Here is a 20,607-nt window from a genome sequence, read left to right on the forward strand (position 1 = left end):
CCCCATTGCCCCCTCCTTCCCCTCTCTCGGCGTTCTGATTTATATCGACCTGGCTATCCACCTGGTTCCTTGTATTGCTTGCAATTTTGTTCCTTCTGCCTGTTGTTTCATCCTTTTTGGCGTTTAGGTCCCCACTTGACGTTATTTTCCGTTTTCAGTATGAGCATTTCAGAGAAGAATCCATCCGTGGCATCTATGATGCGGATTTCTCTCCCACCTTCCTTCCCTCTCCCTTCCCCACTGTAGCCCCCTTGCACTCTGATAGGTCACCAGCGTGTGTAGCTAGTCTGTTTGGTGGGGCTGTTATGTATCCATCTGGCTGAGCTCCCTAAATACACATGGATCACGCTATTGACACCTGAAGTGTTCCCTCCCAATGTATGCCAAGGACAGGTTGTTTGTCTTCATGGAGCATAGGAATTCCCGGCAATGGCTGCTGTGCCAGATGGCCCTTTCTGTTGTAGGGTAGTGCCCATGGGGAGAATCCTTGATCGGAGTGGGTGGTATCCGGTTGGATGCTTGGCACATGAAGGGTATCAAGCTGCAAAACTCTGGCCATTCTCAAACGGTCATCTTTTCAAATGGTGAAGGATCATTGAATGCTTCTTCATATGTCCCAGAAGCCTTCCCTTCCCTGGTTACACCATGGGAGGAGGGCCAGGCTCACCCTCTTTGAATGAAACACTTTCACCGCTACCTCATCTGTACCAGGACGGATGGGGACACATTCACCGCCCTGAAGCCACTGTTCTCTATTTTTTTTTTTTTTTTGGAGAATATTGAGCATAAGTCTGGTCAAGTAGAGTCTCTTAGTAAGATGTGGTTGGGCTCCCTGTTGATCAGTTCTTCTTCTACCGCCCAATCTGCAGCTATTCATGCTTGTGAACGTCTTGGCAATGTCCCAGTGTCCATTACTTCTCACCAATTTCTGAGTATGGTCCAGGTAGTGATTTTTCATAGGGACCTCATCCTGCAAACTGATGGGGAACTCCAGGCTAATCTCGAGCGACGTGGCGTTCATTTTGTTAGGCATGTGTAAAAGGATCCCAAAGCAACTGCTTCAATACTGGTGCCTTTATTCTGGCTTTTGAGGGGGGTATCCTCCTAGAGAAAATCAAGGTTACATGCTACAAATGTGATGTGAAGCCGTATGTCACACCCATGAGGTGCTTTCAGTGCTTTGGGCATATGTCTTTCCACTGTACAGCGGAACCTCTGCGTGGTGACTGGACACCCACTCTGTGAAGGAAGCCCCCGCATTGCGCCACCTGTGTATGTCAATTGTCGTGACCGCTACTCCCCTCAGTCACCGGATTGCCTGAATTGGAAGAGATAAGATCCAACAGTACAAGTCCTTTCATCACCTGTCTTATGTTGAGGCTTGCCAATAGTATGAGAGACTCCATACAGTGTCACTATCTTCATCTTTTGCCTCTGTTAAATCCTTTCCCCTCTTCCCTCTTCCTCACGCCAGCCACGTACTGTCTGCCCTCCCCCCACCCCCCCAGCTCTGCAGTACCCTGCAGGTAATGACCACTGGCCGAGTCACATGACCACCTCTCGGATTCTTTATTCTCCCATCCAGGCGCCACTCCCCCTCCCTGGCTGAAGAAGTGCCTGCCTTCATTGGCACCTGCCGGTGATGGAACTCCCCAGCCCTCCTGGGACCCCTCTCCCCGGCGTTTCTAAGGCCAGAAGCTTCCTACCACAATTTGGCCACGAGATGCACGATCTGTAAGCCCCAAGATCGCACACTTTATTTCGGTTCTGAATCTTGCAGACACCTGTACACCCTCTGAGCCCTGCGCTCCTCAACCTATGCAAGAGAATAAGAAGAAAACTGTTCCCAGATAACCCCCCCTCCCCCGCCCAGTGGCCACATAGGTGCCATCTGCTCCCCTCGAACCTGACACCTTATTTGAAGATGTCACCCTGTCCTTGTTGATAATGACCTCTGACCGAGTGACAAGACCTCCTCTCAGCTTCTTTATTCTAACCTGTACTCTCGCCACATGATCATCCAGTGTCATCCAGTGGAGTTGCAACGGATACTATCGTCACGTACCGTAAATACAGCGTCTTGTCTCCACCTATTCTTTGTTCTGTCCTGATCTTCAAACGGTTCAAATGGCTATGAGCATTATGAGACTTAACATCTGAGGTCATCAGTCGCCTACAACTTACAACTACTTAAACCTAACTAACCTAACGACAACACACACATCCATGCCCAAGGCAGGATTCGAACCTGCGACCGTAGCAGTCTCGTGGTTCCAGACTGAAGCGCCTAGAACCGCTCAGCCACACAGGCAGCTCCTTATGTTGAACTGTCTACCTTAATAAAGCTGCTCACACCCCTGTTGCCCATCACCCACTCTGGGGAAGTGCTACTTCAGTGGGTAAGGGTCTCCTAACTGACCAGCTTATTACGGACTTCGATTTGTGTCTCCTCAGTGATAGGTCCCCTACCCACTTCAGTGCTGGTCATAGCACCTTTACTGCTGTCAGTGTCATGATCTCCTCCGCTGCTCTCGTTGCTTCCATACATTGGTCATTCCATGATGACATTTGTGACAATGAGCACTTTCCAGTGATTCTATCGTTTTCCTGCTGCCGCCAGGAGGCAGACCACAGGGCCAGTTGACCTTTATATATGTCTGCCATGCACTTCGACACCTCCCTCTCGAATTCCATTGATGCCGTCATGTAAAGCGTCTCTGCCACTACTCTTCATGCTGCTGGCACTGCTGTCTCACTATTCACAGGTCTCCCTTGTCGTAGACTGGTAACGTGGTGGACCGAGGATGTAGCAGTCGCGCTGCAGCGATTTAAATGACACTCTTCACTTACCAGTCTTCTCGTTTTTAAGCGTCTCCATGCTAAGGCTCGTTTCCTTATGAAGCAGAGTAAAAAGGAATGCTGGGCGCATTATGTTCCCTCTCTGGGGACGTATGGCTCTTCATTGCAGGTTTGGCCCAAGCTCTGCAGTCATCTGGGCCGCCAGCGACAGTAACTGTCCACAGTCTTAACCTCCAAGGTGCACTGTGCACTGATCAAGTGGTCCTTGCAGAACACCTCGTGACACACTTTGCGATGGTATCAGCATCCTCTTTCCATCCTGCTACATTTCTTCGGCAGAAACGCCGAGTTGAATAGACCCCCTCCCCCTCCTCTGTTTCAAACCACCCCATGCTGAGCCTAATAAACCCTTCACAGACTGGCAATTCTCGCCGGCTCTTACCTCTTCACTAGACACAGCCCCAGGCCTGGGTTCCATCCACAACCAGATGATCTAACACTTGGACGTTCCCCAGAGGCAACATCTGCTCAGAGTCTTCAACTGCACTTCATTTACGGTTGCTTTCCCACCACAATGCTTAGGTAGTATAGTTATTCCCACCCTTAAGCCCAGTAAGAACCCAATGTCTCCTGAACGCTGTAAACGTTGAAGGTCACTAGAATTTATTGTTAACACGAATATTTTTCGGTTGTAATTTGGACTAAACATGATGTGGTACCTGTTTACTAATAATACTACATTATCCGTGATGAAATATGCAGTTTTGGAGACAGTACACAGAAGACTAACACAGATAAAATACATTATATGCTGTTCTTTCTTTAAAAAGGACTGACACCTACAATTAGTGCTTTTGAGTTTACATGCACTGTAATCGCACCATTAAAAGACGTATATCAGCGGCATTAAATTAATACATTCATGCCATTGAGAACTTAAAGAATAATTTCTGTCACTGTAGCAAATATTCCTACGAGCTAGCCGTTAAAGCAAAGCTGGTATAAGAGTTTAACAAATATCTGTTTAGTTCTAATACACGTCAGATAATAAATAGTGACTGAATTTTTTCAAATTCAGTGATAGCCGCAGAAGTTATCGTAACAGTACCAAAGATGTAGAATTAATGATAGTACAAGGTATTACATCTGAATTTGACATACAACTCAAGAAATAGTCCCACGTGTAATATGGTATTGTGAAGGTAATTTCCTTTACTATTTGTCTCTGTCGTTTTGTGGCATAAATATTTACTTTAAATGACAGTATTTACAGTAGTAAATGAAGAATTCCTTTGCTGTAGTAGAACACTGTCTGTCTACATCTACATCTACGTTTATACTCCGCAAGCCACCCAACGGTGTGTGGCGAAGGGCACTTTACGTGCCACTGTCATTACCTCCCTTTCCTGTTCCAGTCGCGTATGGTTCGCGGGAAGAACGACTCTCTGAAAGCCTCCGTGCGCGCTCGAATCTCTCTAATTTTACATTCGTGATCTCCTCGGGAGGTATAAGTAGGGGTAAGCAATATATTCGATACCTCATCCAGAAACGCACCCTCTCGAAACCTGACGAGCAAGCTACACCGCGATGCAGAGCGCCTCTCTTGCAGAGTCTGCCACTTGAGTTTGTTAAACATCTCCGTAACGCTATCACGGTTACCAAATAACCCTGTGACGAAACGCGCCGCTCTTCTTTAGATCTTTTCTATCTCCTCCGTCAACCCGATCTGGTACGGATTCCACACTGATGAGCAATACTCAAGTATAGGTCGAACGAGTGTTTTGTAAGCCACCTCCTTTGTTGATGGACTACATTTTCTAAGGACACTCCCAATGAATCTCAACCTGGTACCCGCCTTACCAACAATTAATTTTATATGATCATTCCACTTCAAATCGTTCCGCACGCATACTCCCAGATATTTTACAGAAGTAACTGCTACCAGTGTTTGTTCCCCTATCATATAATCATACAATAAAGGATCCTTCTGTCTATGTATTCGCAATACATTACATTTGTCTGTGTTATGGGTCAGTTGCCACTCCCTGCACCATGTGCCTATCCGCTGCAGATCTTCCTGCATTTCGCTACAATTTTCTAAAGCTGCAACTTCTCTGTATACTACAGCATCATCCGCGAAAAGCCGCATGGAACTTCCGACACTATCTACTAGGTCATTTATATACACTCCTGGAAATTGAAATAAGAACACCGTGAATTCATTGTCCCAGGAAGGGGAAACTTTATTGACACATTCCTGGGGTCAGATACATCACATGATCACACTGACAGAACCACAGGCACATAGACACAGGCAACAGAGCATGCACAATGTCGGCACTAGTACAGTGTATATCCACCTTTCGCAGCAATGCAGGCTGCTATTCTCCCATGGAGACGATCGTAGAGATGCTGGATGTAGTCCTGTGGAACGGCTTGCCATGCCATTTCCACCTGGCGCCTCAGTTGGACCAGCGTTCGTGCTGGACGTGCAGACCGCGTGAGACGACGCTTCATCCAGTCCCAAACATGCTCAATGGGGGACATATCCGGAGATTTGCTGGCCAGGGTAGTTGACTTACACCTTCTAGAGCACGTTGGGTGGCACGGGATACATGCGGACGTGTATTGTCCTGTTGGAACAGCAAGTTCCCTTGCCGGTCTAGGAATGGTAGAACGATGGGTTCGATGACGGTTTGGATGTACCGTGCACTATTCAGTGTCCCCTCGACGATCACCAGTGGTGTACGGCCAGTGTAGGAGATCGCTCCCCACACCATGATGCCGGGTGTTGGCCCTGTGTGCCTCGGTCGTATGCAGTCCTGATTGTGGCGCTCACCTGCACGGCGCCAAACACGCATACGACCATCATTGGCACCAAGGCAGAAGCGACTCTCATCGCTGAAGACGACACGTCTCCATTCGTCCCTCCATTCACGCCTGTCGCGACACCACTGGAGGCGGGCTGCACGATGTTGGGGCGTGAGCGGAAGACGGCCTAACGGTGTGCGTGACCGTAGCCCAGCTTCATGGAGACGGTTGCGAATGGTCCTCGCCGATACCCCAGGAGCAACAGTGTCCCTAATTTGCTGGCAAGTGGCGGTGCGGTCCCCTACGGCACTGCGTAGGATCCTACGGTCTTGGCGTGCATCCGTGCGTCGCTGCGGTCCGGTCCCAGGTCGACGGGCACGTGCACCTTCCGCCGACCACTGGCGACAACATCGATGTACTGTGGAGACCTCACGCCCCACGTGTTGAGCAATTCGGCGGTACGTCCACCCGGCCTCCCGCATGCCCACTATACGCCCTCGCTCAAAGTCCGTCAACTGCACATACGGTTCACGTCCACGCTGTCGCGGCATGCTACCAGTGCTAAAGACTGCGATGGAGCTCCGTATGCCACGGCAAACTGGCTGACACTGACGGCGGCGGTGCACAAATGCTGCGCAGCTAGCGCCATTCGACGGCCAACACCGCGGTTCCTGGTGTGTCCGCTGTGCCGTGCGTGTGATCATTGCTTGTACAGCCCTCTCGCAGTGTCCGGAGCAAGTATGGTGGGTCTGACACACCGGTGTCAATGTGTTCTTTTTTCCATTTCCAGGATTGTATATTGTCAAAAGCAATGGTCCCATAACACTCCCCTGTGGCACGCCAGACGTTACTTTAACGTCTGTAGACGTCTCTCCATTGATAACAACATGCTGTGTTCTGTTTGCTAAAAACTCTTCAATCCAGCCACACAGCTGCTCTGATATTCCCTAGGCTCTTATTTTGTTTATCAGGCGATAGTGCGGAACTGTATCGAAGTCAAGAAAAATAGCATCTACCTGGGAGCCTGTATCTAATATTTTCTGGGTCTCATGAACAAATAAAGCGAGTTGGGTCTCACACGATCGCTGTTTCCGGAATCCATGTTGATTCCTACATAGTAGATTCTGGGTTTCCAAAAACGACATGATACTCGAGCAAAAAACATGTTCTAAAATTCTACAACAGATCGACGTCAGAGATATAGGTCTATAGTTTTGCGCATCTGCTCGACGACCCTTCTTGAAGACTGGGACTACCTGTGCTCTTTTCCAATCATTTTGAACCTTCCGTTCCTCTAGAGACTTGCGGTACACGGCTGTTAGAAGGGGGGCAAGTTCTTTCGCGTACTCTGTGTAGAATCGAATTGGTATCCCGTCAGGTCCAGTGGACTTTCCTCTGTTGAGTGATTCCAGTTGCTTTTCTATTCCTTGGACACTTATTTCGATGTCAGCCATTTTTTCGTTTGTGCGAGGATTTAGAGAATGAACTGCAGTGCGGTCCCCCTCTGTGAAACAGCTTTGGAAAAAGGTGTTTAGTATTTCAGCTTTACGCGTGTCATCCTCTGTTTCAATGCCTTCATCAAGCCGGAGTGTCTGGATATGCTGTTTCGAGCCACTTACTGATTTAACGTAAGACCAGAACTTCCTAGGATTTTCTGTGAAGTCGGTACATAGAATTTTACTTTCGAATTCACTGAACGCTTCACGCGTAGCCCTCCTTACGCTACCTTTGACATCGTTTAGCTTCTGTTTGTCTGAGAGGTTTTGGCTGCGTTTAAACTTGGAGTGAAGCTCTCTTTGCTAGAAAATAATCAGATGAAGCAAATACAACTACGTAAATGCGTTTTTACAGCAACAGACGATTAATGTCTTCTTTTGCAATACAGACCACATTATACTGTGTTTGAAATTCGAGAAAATGTAACATACATATAGCTATAATAGCACTCTCTCAGATCTTTGAAGGTGACACGCAAGTTAAATTTCCCAACAAGGATTTTGCGAGACGGAATAAGATCTTGTGATTCCCTAGTGGTATGTGATATCATCAGTTTTGATAACAACAGATTAGATTATTTTGTTATCATCAGGAGAAATGTCGGCAGTATTATGTATACGTAGACGGAAAAGTGTGACAGAAGAAGACGCGGTTTCTGGCATTCACTATGATTTGTGTGTTTGGGTCCGTGTTACTATTCCTTTCAGCCAACTTGTGTTATGGTATGTATTGTGTAGCTACTCCTATTACACAACGCACTCGTGCCACAGCCATTTGACGATCCTGCGTATCTTTAATGTGTTTGAGCTTATCTGTCCGTACCAACAAGACTGACGTATCAGCAGGTAAATACTCAAATCGTCATGCGCAAAGCAATCGAGTCTGTGCGTACAGGATATTTAATAAGTGAATTAACAGTTTTTTGGTTTTCCATGTTTATTGATGATACTATCCGTAATTACGAGTGTGAGTCAATTATTATCGGCAATTTAGTTATATTTTTGTTTATTTTGATAGTACTCTCGTTTTACGTTGATCACGCATGCTTTGTTTATTTGTTCTTATACCTTTGCAATTTTCAATTTGCTAGGTTAGTTTCGTTATCGCTGCCGTGGTGTTAACGAAGGGGACAACGTCTTAGGGAGGATCATTACTGGTGACGAAACATGGATCCATCATTACAAACCAGAGAGTAAACGGCAGAGTATGGAATGAAAACATCCCAATTCGCCGTGCAAGAAAAAGTTCAAGACCCAACAGTCCCCAGCAAAATTCGTGCTTACGGTTGTTTGAGACTCACAAGGTCCAGTGCTAAACATAATGGAGAAAGAGGCACAACAATAAACAGTGTACGTTACAGCGAAATGCTTACTGCCAGGCTAAAGCCTGCATTCCAAGCAAAAGCCGATGATTGCTGTCAAAAGGTGTTGTATTGTTGCACGACAATGCTCGTCCGCATACTGCCGAAACGCTCCAGAAACTCAAAGTACTGGATCAGCCTCCATATAGTCCCGACCTTGCCCCTTCTGACTATCACTTGTTCCCGGCTCGCAGCTCAATCGGGAACCTTTTTGTATGAGGGCCTCAAGAAGCATGTACAACGATGGACCCAGTGCGTTGAAATGCAAGGAGACTATGTCGAAAAATGATGTTCTTGTAAGTTTCCTATTTGATTACAATTAAATTTTATAACTACTTTGCGGATAATAATTGACTTATCCTCGTACTTTCAAGTTTATGCTATACATTTATTCTTCGTTACAGTCGTAGAGGCACATAATAATATTCTTACACTCATACCTCCAGATGTCAGACATTCAGATCGGTATCAAATGTTGTATGTCGATAGGTTATCAACCGAAAGTCTTATTTACTTCGTGCTATGTGCTGTCGTTTTGTAGAATATGCGTAAACGGCAATTAAAAGTAACACCAGAACTACGAAGCACAGGAAAAGCGTATTTGTGAGAAGTTATTTTGTAGATCTCTTATAGGTGAGTTGGTTGAGTTTCAAACCAAGCGTCCTGCGTTTGAACCCCTCCAGACGACAACTTTTTTTAACAGTTTACGCGTGAAACTGTTATATGGGAGAACGTAAAAGAACTTTCGGAATTTGTAGCAGTGTTCATTTGGCAGTCAGCTTCCACTTCGTTACTTGAAAGTAGCAAACGTATAGAGTACATGTGTATAGATAGGTGTGATGTTCTGTCGGACTTGTGCGACAGAACAGACACCATTCATGATTAAGCAACTAGTACATTTGTAGTTTCACGGAATAAACGTAAGGAATCGGGAAATTAGAAAAAGTTGCATCACACGTGCAGACGTATTAATAATAATAATAATAATAGTAAAATGTAAATGAGCGTATAACAATGGTGGCCGGGAGACCCCTCGTAGGGCGGTTCGGCCGCCGCTCCACAAGTTCTTTAACGCCACTATGGCGACTTACGAGTGAATGAGGATGAAATACACACTCAGTCATCTAGAGGCAGAGAAAATCTCAAACCCCGCCAGGAATCGAACCGGGGACCCCGTGCGCAGGAAGCAAGAATGCTACCGCATGACCACGAGCCGCGGACATAATAATAGTAATAATAATAGACAGGAGATTGCAGCGCCGTCATACATCACATGCGCATGTTACGGCTAGAGTCTCGTGTTTGTGCACACACAGACAAGTGGGTCTGCAGTTGCTATCTAGTCTGCACGCAACAGCTACAGTTGTTGTGCGACATGAATCCATGGAACGTTATTGACAGTCCAGTCAAACTGTTACATAGAAACTGTTAGGTATGTACGACAACGGAAATAACTCAAGATTAGAGAACTGTGCGGCATTCCTACCGGATATAAATGATCAATGAATGCGTCGAGCGTCATCGAGGAGGAAACATTAGATACTGACGAGCGCTCACCAGGTAAAGCGGAAACGTTCATTTGTGACCAAGTGAATAGACTAGAGTCGTTGTCTTGGATATTGTCACCAAAAGGCTCCTCAGGCGATGGAAATGATGAAATACCACAGAAGGAGAAAAGGGTAGTGTCTTACTCAAGAAACGATGAAGTTGAAATGCTCAGATATTGGCTTAACACCAAAATGCAGTCGAAGCCAAGCCATAAACTGGCACATCACACGATTCTGCAATGAAAAGAAGATTTCGCAAAAGATTTCCTGCACGGTGTATGTTGTATGAATGGGAACAGCAGTGAGCAAGTGGAGAATTAATGTCTGTGAAGGAGAAGTACAAACTTATTACAGTGCATGTGATGGAGACCTTCGAACACCGTCGCCAGGAAGATCGACGTGTTACGATGCAGACATCAAATTGCGGGCTAAAACAAAAGCAAGCCATTTACATTTCACAAGATTTGACACGCGTGACTGTTGTGTCTTGAGCTGGAACGGTAAATACAATATTGTAAGCAGTTAAGTCAAATCTTTTTCCACAGTGAACATGTGTCACAACTGAAACCACATGCAGAAAACGGTAGAGAACTGGCAACAAGAATCTCGTGCACTCATGACTGCCTATACAGAGGCAAATATCTACAACGCCGAACAAAGTGGATTCAAAATGGATCAAATGGCTCTGAGCACTATGGGACTTAACACCTATGGTCATCAGTCCCCTAGAACTTAGAACTACTTAAACCTAACTAACCTAAGGACAGCACACAACACCCAGTCATCACGAGGCAGAGAAAATCCCTGACCCCGCCGGGAATCGAACCCGGGAACCCGGGCGTGGGAAGCGAGAACGCTACCGCACGTCCACGAGCTGCGGACTGGATTCAAAATGGAGATGGCTGTTGGCCGCACTCTTGCAACTAGAGGGTCTAAAGATATTGTACGAGTAGGTGTTGTACAGTCCGTTCACGAGGAAACGCATACGTACACAATTATTCATTGCTTCCACAGACGGGTAAAATTGCTCCAAAGCTGTTTTCGGTCCTTCAAGAGCCTCGTTCTTAGAGTATTCATACACATCAGTCCATGTTCCCAGCAGCAGATTTAATCGTCGACTCTCTCTCCTCCGGAAAAATGACCAAAGAACTGCTCAGGACATTTCTACAAGAAGCGGTAGTGGAACAAACCAATGGAGAGAAACTTCTGCTAATGCTGGATTCTTACGGGGTACACACATACTCAAGTGTTCTTCAGGACCTGCACGCACAAAATAACCTACTGGAAGACAAAATCACAATTTACATAATTCCAGCAAACACAACTTCCATTTTTCAACCACTTGATCTTCATGTCTTCAGAATTTACAAACATATGGTTCGTAATATGTCCGTTGCTGCTCGCGATTCTTCGGAAGAGATTAGTCTGCAACAATGGAATAACGTTCTTAATCTACAGTCCCACACATACAGTCAGTTGTCTGCTCCACGTTTCTGTAATTGTCACCGTCACGGGTGGATAACGGCTAAACTCGTTGATGAGCCTCTGAAATTTCGAGTTCCGTTTCAGACACGAGCTCTCACTCTGCAGCCTACAGGATGGATGCCCAAATGTGGGATTCATCATTTGTGTTTGGTGTACGAAAGTAATTTGTTTCATACACATCTTCGTTTGTAACCATTATTGTGAAGCCTTTGTTGGTGAATGGATGGCAGTGTGTGTGAGTGTATTTGTCTGGTCGTGTATGCATTGAAAAATGGTTCAAATGGCTCTGAGCACTATGGGACTTAACATCTATGGTCATCAGTCCCCTAGAACTTAGAACTACTTAAACCTAACTAACCTAAGGACATCACACACATCCATGCCCGAGGCAGGATTCGAACCTGCGACCGTAGCGGTCACGTGGTTCCAGACTGAAGCGCCTAGAACCGCACGGCCACACCTGCCGGCATGTATGCATTGATTTTTGAACCTTATGTCCTTACTATTAATCTTATTTGTTTGTTTATTATTACTGCTCGTAGTTTTATTTTGTGCGTTATTATTAGTGTTATTATTACTAGTACTTCCGGACAGCCGAACGCTGTGGTTGAGCGGTTCCAGGCGCTTCAGTCCGGAACCGCGCTGCTGCTATGATTGCAGGTTCGAATCCTGCCTCGGGCATGGATGTGTGTGATGTCCTTAGGTTAGTTAGGTTTAAGTAGTTCAAAGTCGAGGGGGCTGATGACCTCAGATGTTAAGTCCGTAGTGCTTAGAGCCATTTGAACCATTTAAACTTGTGGGCATATGATGCAATTGTTTCCTTATTTTTCTGTTCTGATTGTATATTGTGTGAATCTGCAAATGTACCCTATAGATCTTCTACTTTCAAGGAACGGAGCGAAAGCACACTGCCAAGAGGACATTGTCGCAAAATACAAACAGCCCTTTTACATGTTTTAAGCATGTTGTACCAAATAACGCCTTCATGCACAATACAGTAAACAAAATTTTCTTCACAGGGTTTGAACCTAGCACCCCTGGTAGGACTATTAACGCTCTACCAACTTCCCTACGGAGGTCCTACAGTTCAGTAATTCACAGTTATGCTTATCCTGTGCTTCACAGTTCTGGTGTTACTTTTAATTAATGTTTGCGCCCGTTGTTGGACAACAGCACACAGTACGAATTAAATCGTAGGTCTAGTTGATATCCTATTGACCTCGTACAACGTTTGATGCCGAACTGAGTGTCTGACATCTAGATGTTTCGGTGTTAGAATTCGCATTCTAATTCTCCAATTTGTACGATCCCGCTCTTACTACTATTCTTTCACCGTCACTTGTTCCTGATTGCCTCAATCTGCTTATAAAATTACATAAGAAGACATTATGTTTGATCTTAGTTTCGGAAAATTGAATATTTCCACTGTTGTTGCTACTTTAGATAATCTGCACACACACACACACACACTAGATAATTTACTTCATGAAAAAAAAAGAAACATACTGTTTGTTGGGTGATTCCAGATTGCTGACATGAGATTAAATACTATTGAATACAACGTGTCGTCTGTGGACTACCATATATTCTTGCTCTTAAGCATTTTCATTTGGATATAAGCTTCAAACTCCGGAAATTTAATCATCGTTGCACTTGAGTATTTGGGAAGTACACACAGACTTCGGTCAGAGAACCCGTTGCAGAAGCAAAGAGGCAATAGTCAATAAATGATCACAAAAGCCTCAACTATTTTGGGAATATTAATCTGTCGTCATGGGTTCCACACTTGGAGAATTCGGGATTCCTCAATGGGTGAGGGAAATTTTATGGCATGACACTTGAGAAGCTAAAACCATTTTTATAACACAGATGGTGTACATTTCGTTATACCTTGAACCTTGTTAGTTTTAAGTCATTTTAAACTACTACCCGAAGATACTTATGCATATGTAATATTTCACAGAGATATACCTTCTTAAAATGGAAAATTTTTAACCCTACTAAAAATGGGCAGTGGAGGAAATTTTAAAATTTAATAACAACGGAACGGCTGCTAGATTTCAGTTTAAAAAATCAAAGTTACTCGGCAAAGTGTTACATTCATTTTCAAGTCACACATCGAACTGTACATTTCATCATGTTAGTAAACAGGTGCGAAAAATGAATCATCACAAATACCGTAGTTTTTATAACTTTTTACAAAAGTGTTAAAAATGATAAAGACAGTGGGCAGGAATAGTAAGGCAACTGTCGAGAGCGGAAATCTTATAAGAAAAACTGACGTGCATCTACGCCTATAGAGATTGGCTGTTTCGATGGACAAAATCTGTAAAAAGAGTAAAAGGATACTAAACATGCAAACAGCAATTTCAAAAAATCGGTATATTCTACACAAATCGGGTTGCTCTTCATTCTATAAAATGCGAGAATCTAGTTCTGTGTGTGCGTGGGTAGGGGGAGGCAGGTTGTGTGGGTGCATGTGTGTGTTTGTTTGTCTGAGTGATTGTGTGTGTCAAGGAGTGAATGAGAGAGAGATATAAATAGAAAGGTAGAGACAGACAGAGAAAGACTGGAGACATACATATTCATACGTAGGTGGAGAAGGTTGTAGTAGTTAGTTTTATCGATACTGTTTTGATCAGATGAGGGGCAGTAGCGTACAGTTTCGGCGTGCTCAGTAACTGCTGAGTCAAGACCATTTCAGGAGCGTTCTCAATAGATCTGTCTTTGCACGTCAGTAAGACACACAAACACTATAGCCTAGTTTCTAGCACGTTCCTCAACGTCAATAATGAGTCCCATCAGTAGTGTGCATATATTAATACATATACGACATTCTCAGATCAAGCATGCATTGAAACAGCTGAGGACTGCTCCTTTTGGAGCACATGAAGGCGAATATACTCCTTTTTAAAAGACTCTGACCGGAAAGTGGGGAAGCAGCTGCCTCAGTTCTCATTCCACCTTCCTCACCAAAAATTTTGACATGCGAACATAATCGCATTCTTTTAACATAGAACCTTCTAAATCCTATGACCCATTTTATGTTTGTAGTGATGCCTTCATTCTCAGTATCCGCCTTTCACTGTCGCTATCTGTATATGGGTCTGTCCCAAAGTCACTGTCTGGGAATGGTTTGCTGAGTGTTCTGATCGCTAGACTGGGATATTTTAATACGTGGGTATAAGGGATGGGAGAAAATTGGCGAACTTCTCATGCTGACACTCTCCGCTCTAAGGAGTGTCCAGGCCCTCCGAGCTTATCTACTGTCTCTATTCGTGTTTCTTTTCATTTACACTGTCTCCTCTCCCTTTCGCGCCCACTGCTACTGTCTCCGTCCATCTCTCTTTCTCTGTTACTTGCACTGTCTCTCACTGAATCAGTATCTCTTCTCTCTTTTACTCCCAATGCTATTGTTTTCATCACCGGCCGCTGTGGCCGAGCGGTTCGAAGCGCTTCAGTCTGGAACCGCGCGACCGCTACGGTCGCAGGTTCGAATCCTGCCTCGAGAATGGATGTGTCTGATGTCCTTAGTTTAGTTAGGTTGAACTAGTTCTAAGTTCTAGGGGACTGATGACCTCAGATGTTAAGTCCCATCGTGCTCAGAGCCATTTGAACCATTTTTATTGTTTTCATCGATTTCTGTTTCTCTTTCACTGCTACTTTCTCTCTCCCACCGTCACCGTCTTCGCTGTCTTTATGTCCCACTGGTACAGTCTCCTCTCTCTTCCACCGTCACTCCCTCTGCTACTAACTTTCAGCACAAACAAAAAATGGTTCAAATGGCTCTGAGCATTATGGGACTTAACTTCTGAGGTTATCAGAACTTAGAACTACTTAAACCTAACGAGCCTAAGGACATCACACACAGCCATGCCCGAGGCAGGATTCGAACCTGCGACAGTAGCGGTCACGCGGTTCCTGACTGTAGCGCCTAGAACCGCTCGGCCACATCGGCCTGCCAGCACAAATAAAGCGCGAATATGTTCACGAGCCAAAAGTTTTGGTGAGGAAGGAGGAATGACGATTGAGACAGCAGGTACCCCACTTTTCTCTCATAATCTGTTAAAGAGGAGCATGTCCGCCTATTTTGTGCTCTAACAAGAGCGTTTTGCAGTTGGTTCCCTTTTTTCCCATTTCACAGCGGGGTATGCTACTTATATAAAACCAATTCTGTAGGTGAGTAGAGTTTTGGATGTTTATTTATATACTTCAACAAATTACATACTTTGGCAAATGAAGCAACGAATAAGTAAACATAAGGTTAACACAAAATCGTCTCCCATTCAAATCTAGTTCACTTAATACTACTTTACATAAATATTCACAACAAATTTAGGCGACATCTACAAAAATGTTATTTTATTTGGAAGTTCAGAGCATTTCGTATCTAAAAATAATTTTTTATAAGGTTCTTATACCGCCAGGTAACGACATCGAATATTTTCCATGTGAAGACTGCCTGCATAGGTGTGTAGTGCCTATTACACATAGACAAAGGGTCAGAAAGATTTTCTGGCGAAAAAATGGCGACTAAGAACACAGTTATGTGACCTCAGAACCATTACGATAAACCCACAACCCTTACCACGTGTTCACTTCGTCAGCTGAAACTACATTTTCGCTTCAGAGCGGATATTACGTGCATATTTTACGAGCATAAGTATAGCATCTTTCAACTTCCGGATCTCGGTAACGGATAACTATATCGAAATGATGTTTCAAGGTTCCACGAGAACACCATCTTAAAGAGACATAGCAATAATTCCGACGATTTTCCATAAATATAAATTATAAAAGTGGCCTTTAACACAACATGTAGTTATAGGACCCAAAAAGTCTAGGTTTTTCGGGTGTATCGTGATAACGGATAAAGATTATCGAAAACAGGAAACTGGTGTTTCTAGACAAATATCTAAATAGTCTACAGTCGCAATTTGAACCATTTTATATTTTTAATTATTTAGATAATGGCGGCCCATGGTTAAAATACACCTATAGATCAGATTTTGGTGTTTTTGGCATACGTATGGTAAATTGGAACCTCTGGATCGTGATAATAGATAATTCTATCATCTTAACAACTTCAGGTAAAAATACTGACCATCTGCTATGACCAGAAGTTATAGGATAACCATCTCCACAAGCGGTACTTTTGACATCCGAAAATTATAGTTTTTCGAGATTTTCTCACTAACCGCCCATGAATAAATATAGGTTTTATAAGACTTCTAAGGCTACCCTACACCATCCCTAACGCAAAAGAACCAACCGATTTGCTCAATTTGCTTGGGATGTAGCAAGTGTATAATATTAGTGTTTTGACCCCGTAATGTAGGATAGCTGCAGTATGCTCGTTCTTCCAATACTGTACAAACGGTCGCTAGGCCATGGACTATCCAAAATACTTGATTCATTCTCGCTGTGATCACAGGAATCCGAGACATAATAGCCTGTAACATCGCATTTTCGCCCACGGCTTTTTGGAACACTTTGGTATCGATCAATGTCGTGCCCGGACCGATACAGCTCTTGTATCAAAGGTAAAATACTGTCATTTGTTTAGGAGGCGTTTTCAGAGGAAAAGTAATATGAAACGATACATGGCGAGCTGAAAGTGGCTGCTTAGGGAGTGGGAGGAGTGGGCAATGGGGAAATTGAACATCCTCGTGACAGTAACACAATTTATTAAATTCCCCAGTGCTGCAGTGAGTTGATAAGAAGGTAAAAGTTCTGTCAAAACAGTTACCAAGACCAACGGCTTCAATTCAATAAGTCCGCTCCGGCATCACCCACTAGTCCAGACGCGCCACAGCACACACTGGTCGGGTGACGCTAGCACTGGGTACTTCTAGAACAAATATGCAGTGATATCTTAAGATATATATATAACAAAATCAAATACAAGGGCCAATTTAGACTGTTAATGAGGCAAACAATTAAAAAAGGTAAACCGGTTGCCTGGATATTGAATAGTACCTCTTTTAAAAGCACTCAGTATTAAGGTGGTGACATATAGACCTTCCTTAAAATAACGCTAATCAACAGAATTCAAGCAAGAAACGGATGCCACGTTTGCAAGGTAATGCCCCACCCCTACAGTTAAATGAATTAACGACAAGAGTTCGGTAACGACAGAAAGAATTTACAGTTAAACAACAACTTCTTAATCTGGCTACAATTTGCTAAACAAGCAGCAGAACATAATTCACGGAAAAGATTACTCATGACAGACAAACTAGTCTTGATCTGGCAGTAACGTTACACAAGCAAATCCAACTAATATTACGTATATAACTTTAACACAAATTCTTAACCCTCAGAAACAAATCTGGAAACGCGAATAAAACTCATTAACAGACGTGCACCATGAGATCCTGAACCGTACTACAGATCATAACAGAACTTTTGAATGCTTCAGAACTAATAAAGGCTTAGTCAAACAACAATTAGACCCGCAGCTTAACATGGATGACACAAAAGTGCAAGTCTGAGAAGTTACTAGACATCAGTCTCACAACACGCTCTCCAAAACTAGATGCCAAGCCATAATTACCTCATTCCGGATCACAAGAAGCAGCGGAGCAGCATGTGATTTAAATCAATTGCCTTTTGAATGGTACTGCCGCTTGCAGCAGACTAATGTGAGTGTCGTGGCCATGCCCTGACAGCCGAAGGTTTCCCCCTCCGAGAACTGCTCATTACACGAACTCCTGTGCATGCCTCCAGGTGTTGCTGATCTGATCAACAGTGGCAGCACAAAGTAATGACACACCTACCATTTTATATACTTTACAATTAAGTAATGGTGATACCAAAACACTGTTACAATTTATTTAAACATACAGTAGTAAACATAAGGTTCTTCAAGTATAAATTGTTTCTCATGACAAAAGTATTACTTTACAAGGAAAGATCAGTTTCGGTATAGATCAAAAAAGAATTGGTACACGTACACAAAAATGAAGTTTAAGTCTCTCTAACTCTCGCAACTCATTTCTAATAGTCTGTGTGCATACTATTGGCATTGAGGACAGCTTGTAGGCGTCTCGACATGGGTTGAACCAAAACCAAGTAGCGAGTAATGTCTGGCAAGGCCTTCCGCGTTTCCTCTAACGACGCCATCTGAAACTCCCGCTTCCCCGCAGAATGACATTTCTGAACTTCTGCATCAGGTGTGCCCAAAGATGCTTTATTGGGCTATGATCAGCGCTATGTGGTGGAGTGAAACCTCTGTTGGAGCGTTTGATCCCCGATACTTTACTCTAGCTAGGACAAGTAGTGATTCGAGCTTTGTATTTAGTTCGCGCTACGTATTTCCCTTTCCTTCATAGCCCAACAAGTTAAATCTGGGTTCGCCGGAAAATAGCACGGTGTTCCTAAACTCAACCTATTTAGTAACAAAATCTTTGGCGAACTGCAAGCGTTTTATTCGGTTAACTTTCGAAATAAATAGTTGATTTCTGGGAGATCTACGACGAGTATTAGCTGCATGGAAAAGATTCCTAATAGTTTGAGGAATTACCTGTTTGTTGTACATTGACTGGATGTCCGAAACAAACGACCTTGTTCTTTTTGTGTAAGACGAAGAATCGTCCGACGCTCCCTATATGTAAGAACTCTTGGTCGTTCGGATCTGGCTTTATTGTCTGTTGTACCAGTTTATTGAAACTTCCTGATGTTTGCCTCAACTGTTGTATAATTAACAGAGAGTTCTTTACTAATCTCATGGTAATTTTTACCTTGGGAATGCAATAAAACAATCCTGTTGCGGAACGACACGGATTGCTCCTTCTCCTTCGCGCTTATGGTGAGAAGTGAATGACCCTTATAGTGGGCGCCAGGCAAGTGACTGAATTGTTTGTCGATTCCGATTTAACAAATCTGTCTGTCAAGCACAATAACAAACGTCTTTCAGTGAGCCAATACTATGCTGAGCAGTTGAAAACTCGCACTGATTGAGTGCATGCGTTTCTTTACTAGTATTTATACATTTTGTATTAGATGTGAAAATGTCTGTACCAATATTTTTTGGTGCCACTGTACTCCTATCGCCGATGTAACTGGTTGCATCCCAGCACCAACTCAGGGTGTGTGTTCTTGCCCAGACGGAAAACCCTCTTCCCCGGCTGCTAAAGCGGACCACCCCCACGGTGAGCACCGCTCTACTTCGCTCGACCAGCTGTGCTCTGCCCTCTCGTTCCACACGCCCAGCGCGCTCGCGGAATTTGTGCACAGAGCTCCGGACTCAGCCGAAAGAAGCGGTCTTGTACGGTGGCCGACTCCTCTTCAAGCGAGCATTTCCTACTCCAGACTCACTCGCTCCTACAGCTCCTGTCGCGCCAAAAGAACTCGGCACGCGCCATGACCGACTGCATTAGTGGGACGCAGTATTTCCACTGTGCCATCAGCCGCTACTAACTAAGCTCTTGTTGTACCTACACAACGAGCTACAAGCCACCACGTGGCGCTTGAAAATGGACTATGTTTGGCTGGGGTTGCTATATTCACTCTACTCTTTTAAATGTCAACAACTGCAGAGCCGTTTGAAACGAAATAAAATAATTTATTTGGCAGTTAGACTCCCAGATTTTGTTTTCTAACACGTGGTGGTGCTGACCCACTGAAATTAGAGAAACTAACTGCGACAAGAACGTGGCACACTAGATAATTAATGCATCACCTACAAGTTAGGAGTGGAATAGGAAAGGAAATGACTAGAGTGGCCGTCGCGAAATTAGACAACTCATGGTCACACCATGCTGCCCGCGGCGCTAAGCGTTGTGATTCGGCCATCCCATAGCTTTGTTGCTGCATGCACACTGTTAACAGTGCACCTGGTCAGCGCCAGCTGAGTATTCCTGTGTTTCCGTGCAATATCGTGTTCTCACGAGTGGTTTTACTCTTCCACGGAACGGTGCAATGACACTGAAGGGTCCTTCTCATTTCAGTTATCATTTATATGCCTGGTTTGATGCGGCCCACCACAAATTCCTCCCCTGTGGCAACCTCTTCATCTGAAAGTAGCACTTGCAACTTATATCCTCAATTATTTGCTGGATGTATTTCAGTCTCTGTCCTTCTCTACAGTTTTTGCCTTCTAAAACT

At 44.2% G+C, this 20,607-nt stretch overlaps 1 protein-coding gene across 1 annotated transcript in view; it reads left to right on the forward strand.

Moving 5' to 3' along the window:
* Positions 1-7,731: 7,731 nt before the first annotated feature.
* The window catches only part of LOC126188870 (trypsin-1-like), an 83,535-nt gene continuing 70,659 nt past the window's right edge, over positions 7,732-20,607 (forward strand). The window contains exon 1 of the mRNA XM_049930524.1: positions 7,732-7,829. Within this exon, the coding sequence (XP_049786481.1) occupies positions 7,775-7,829 (55 nt within the window). The 5' untranslated portion in view covers positions 7,732-7,774. The remainder of the gene's footprint in view (positions 7,830-20,607) is intronic.

The sequence above is a fragment of the Schistocerca cancellata genome, chromosome 5 (genome assembly GCF_023864275.1).
Source record: "Schistocerca cancellata isolate TAMUIC-IGC-003103 chromosome 5, iqSchCanc2.1, whole genome shotgun sequence".
Classification (NCBI taxonomy): domain Eukaryota; kingdom Metazoa; phylum Arthropoda; class Insecta; order Orthoptera; family Acrididae; genus Schistocerca; species Schistocerca cancellata.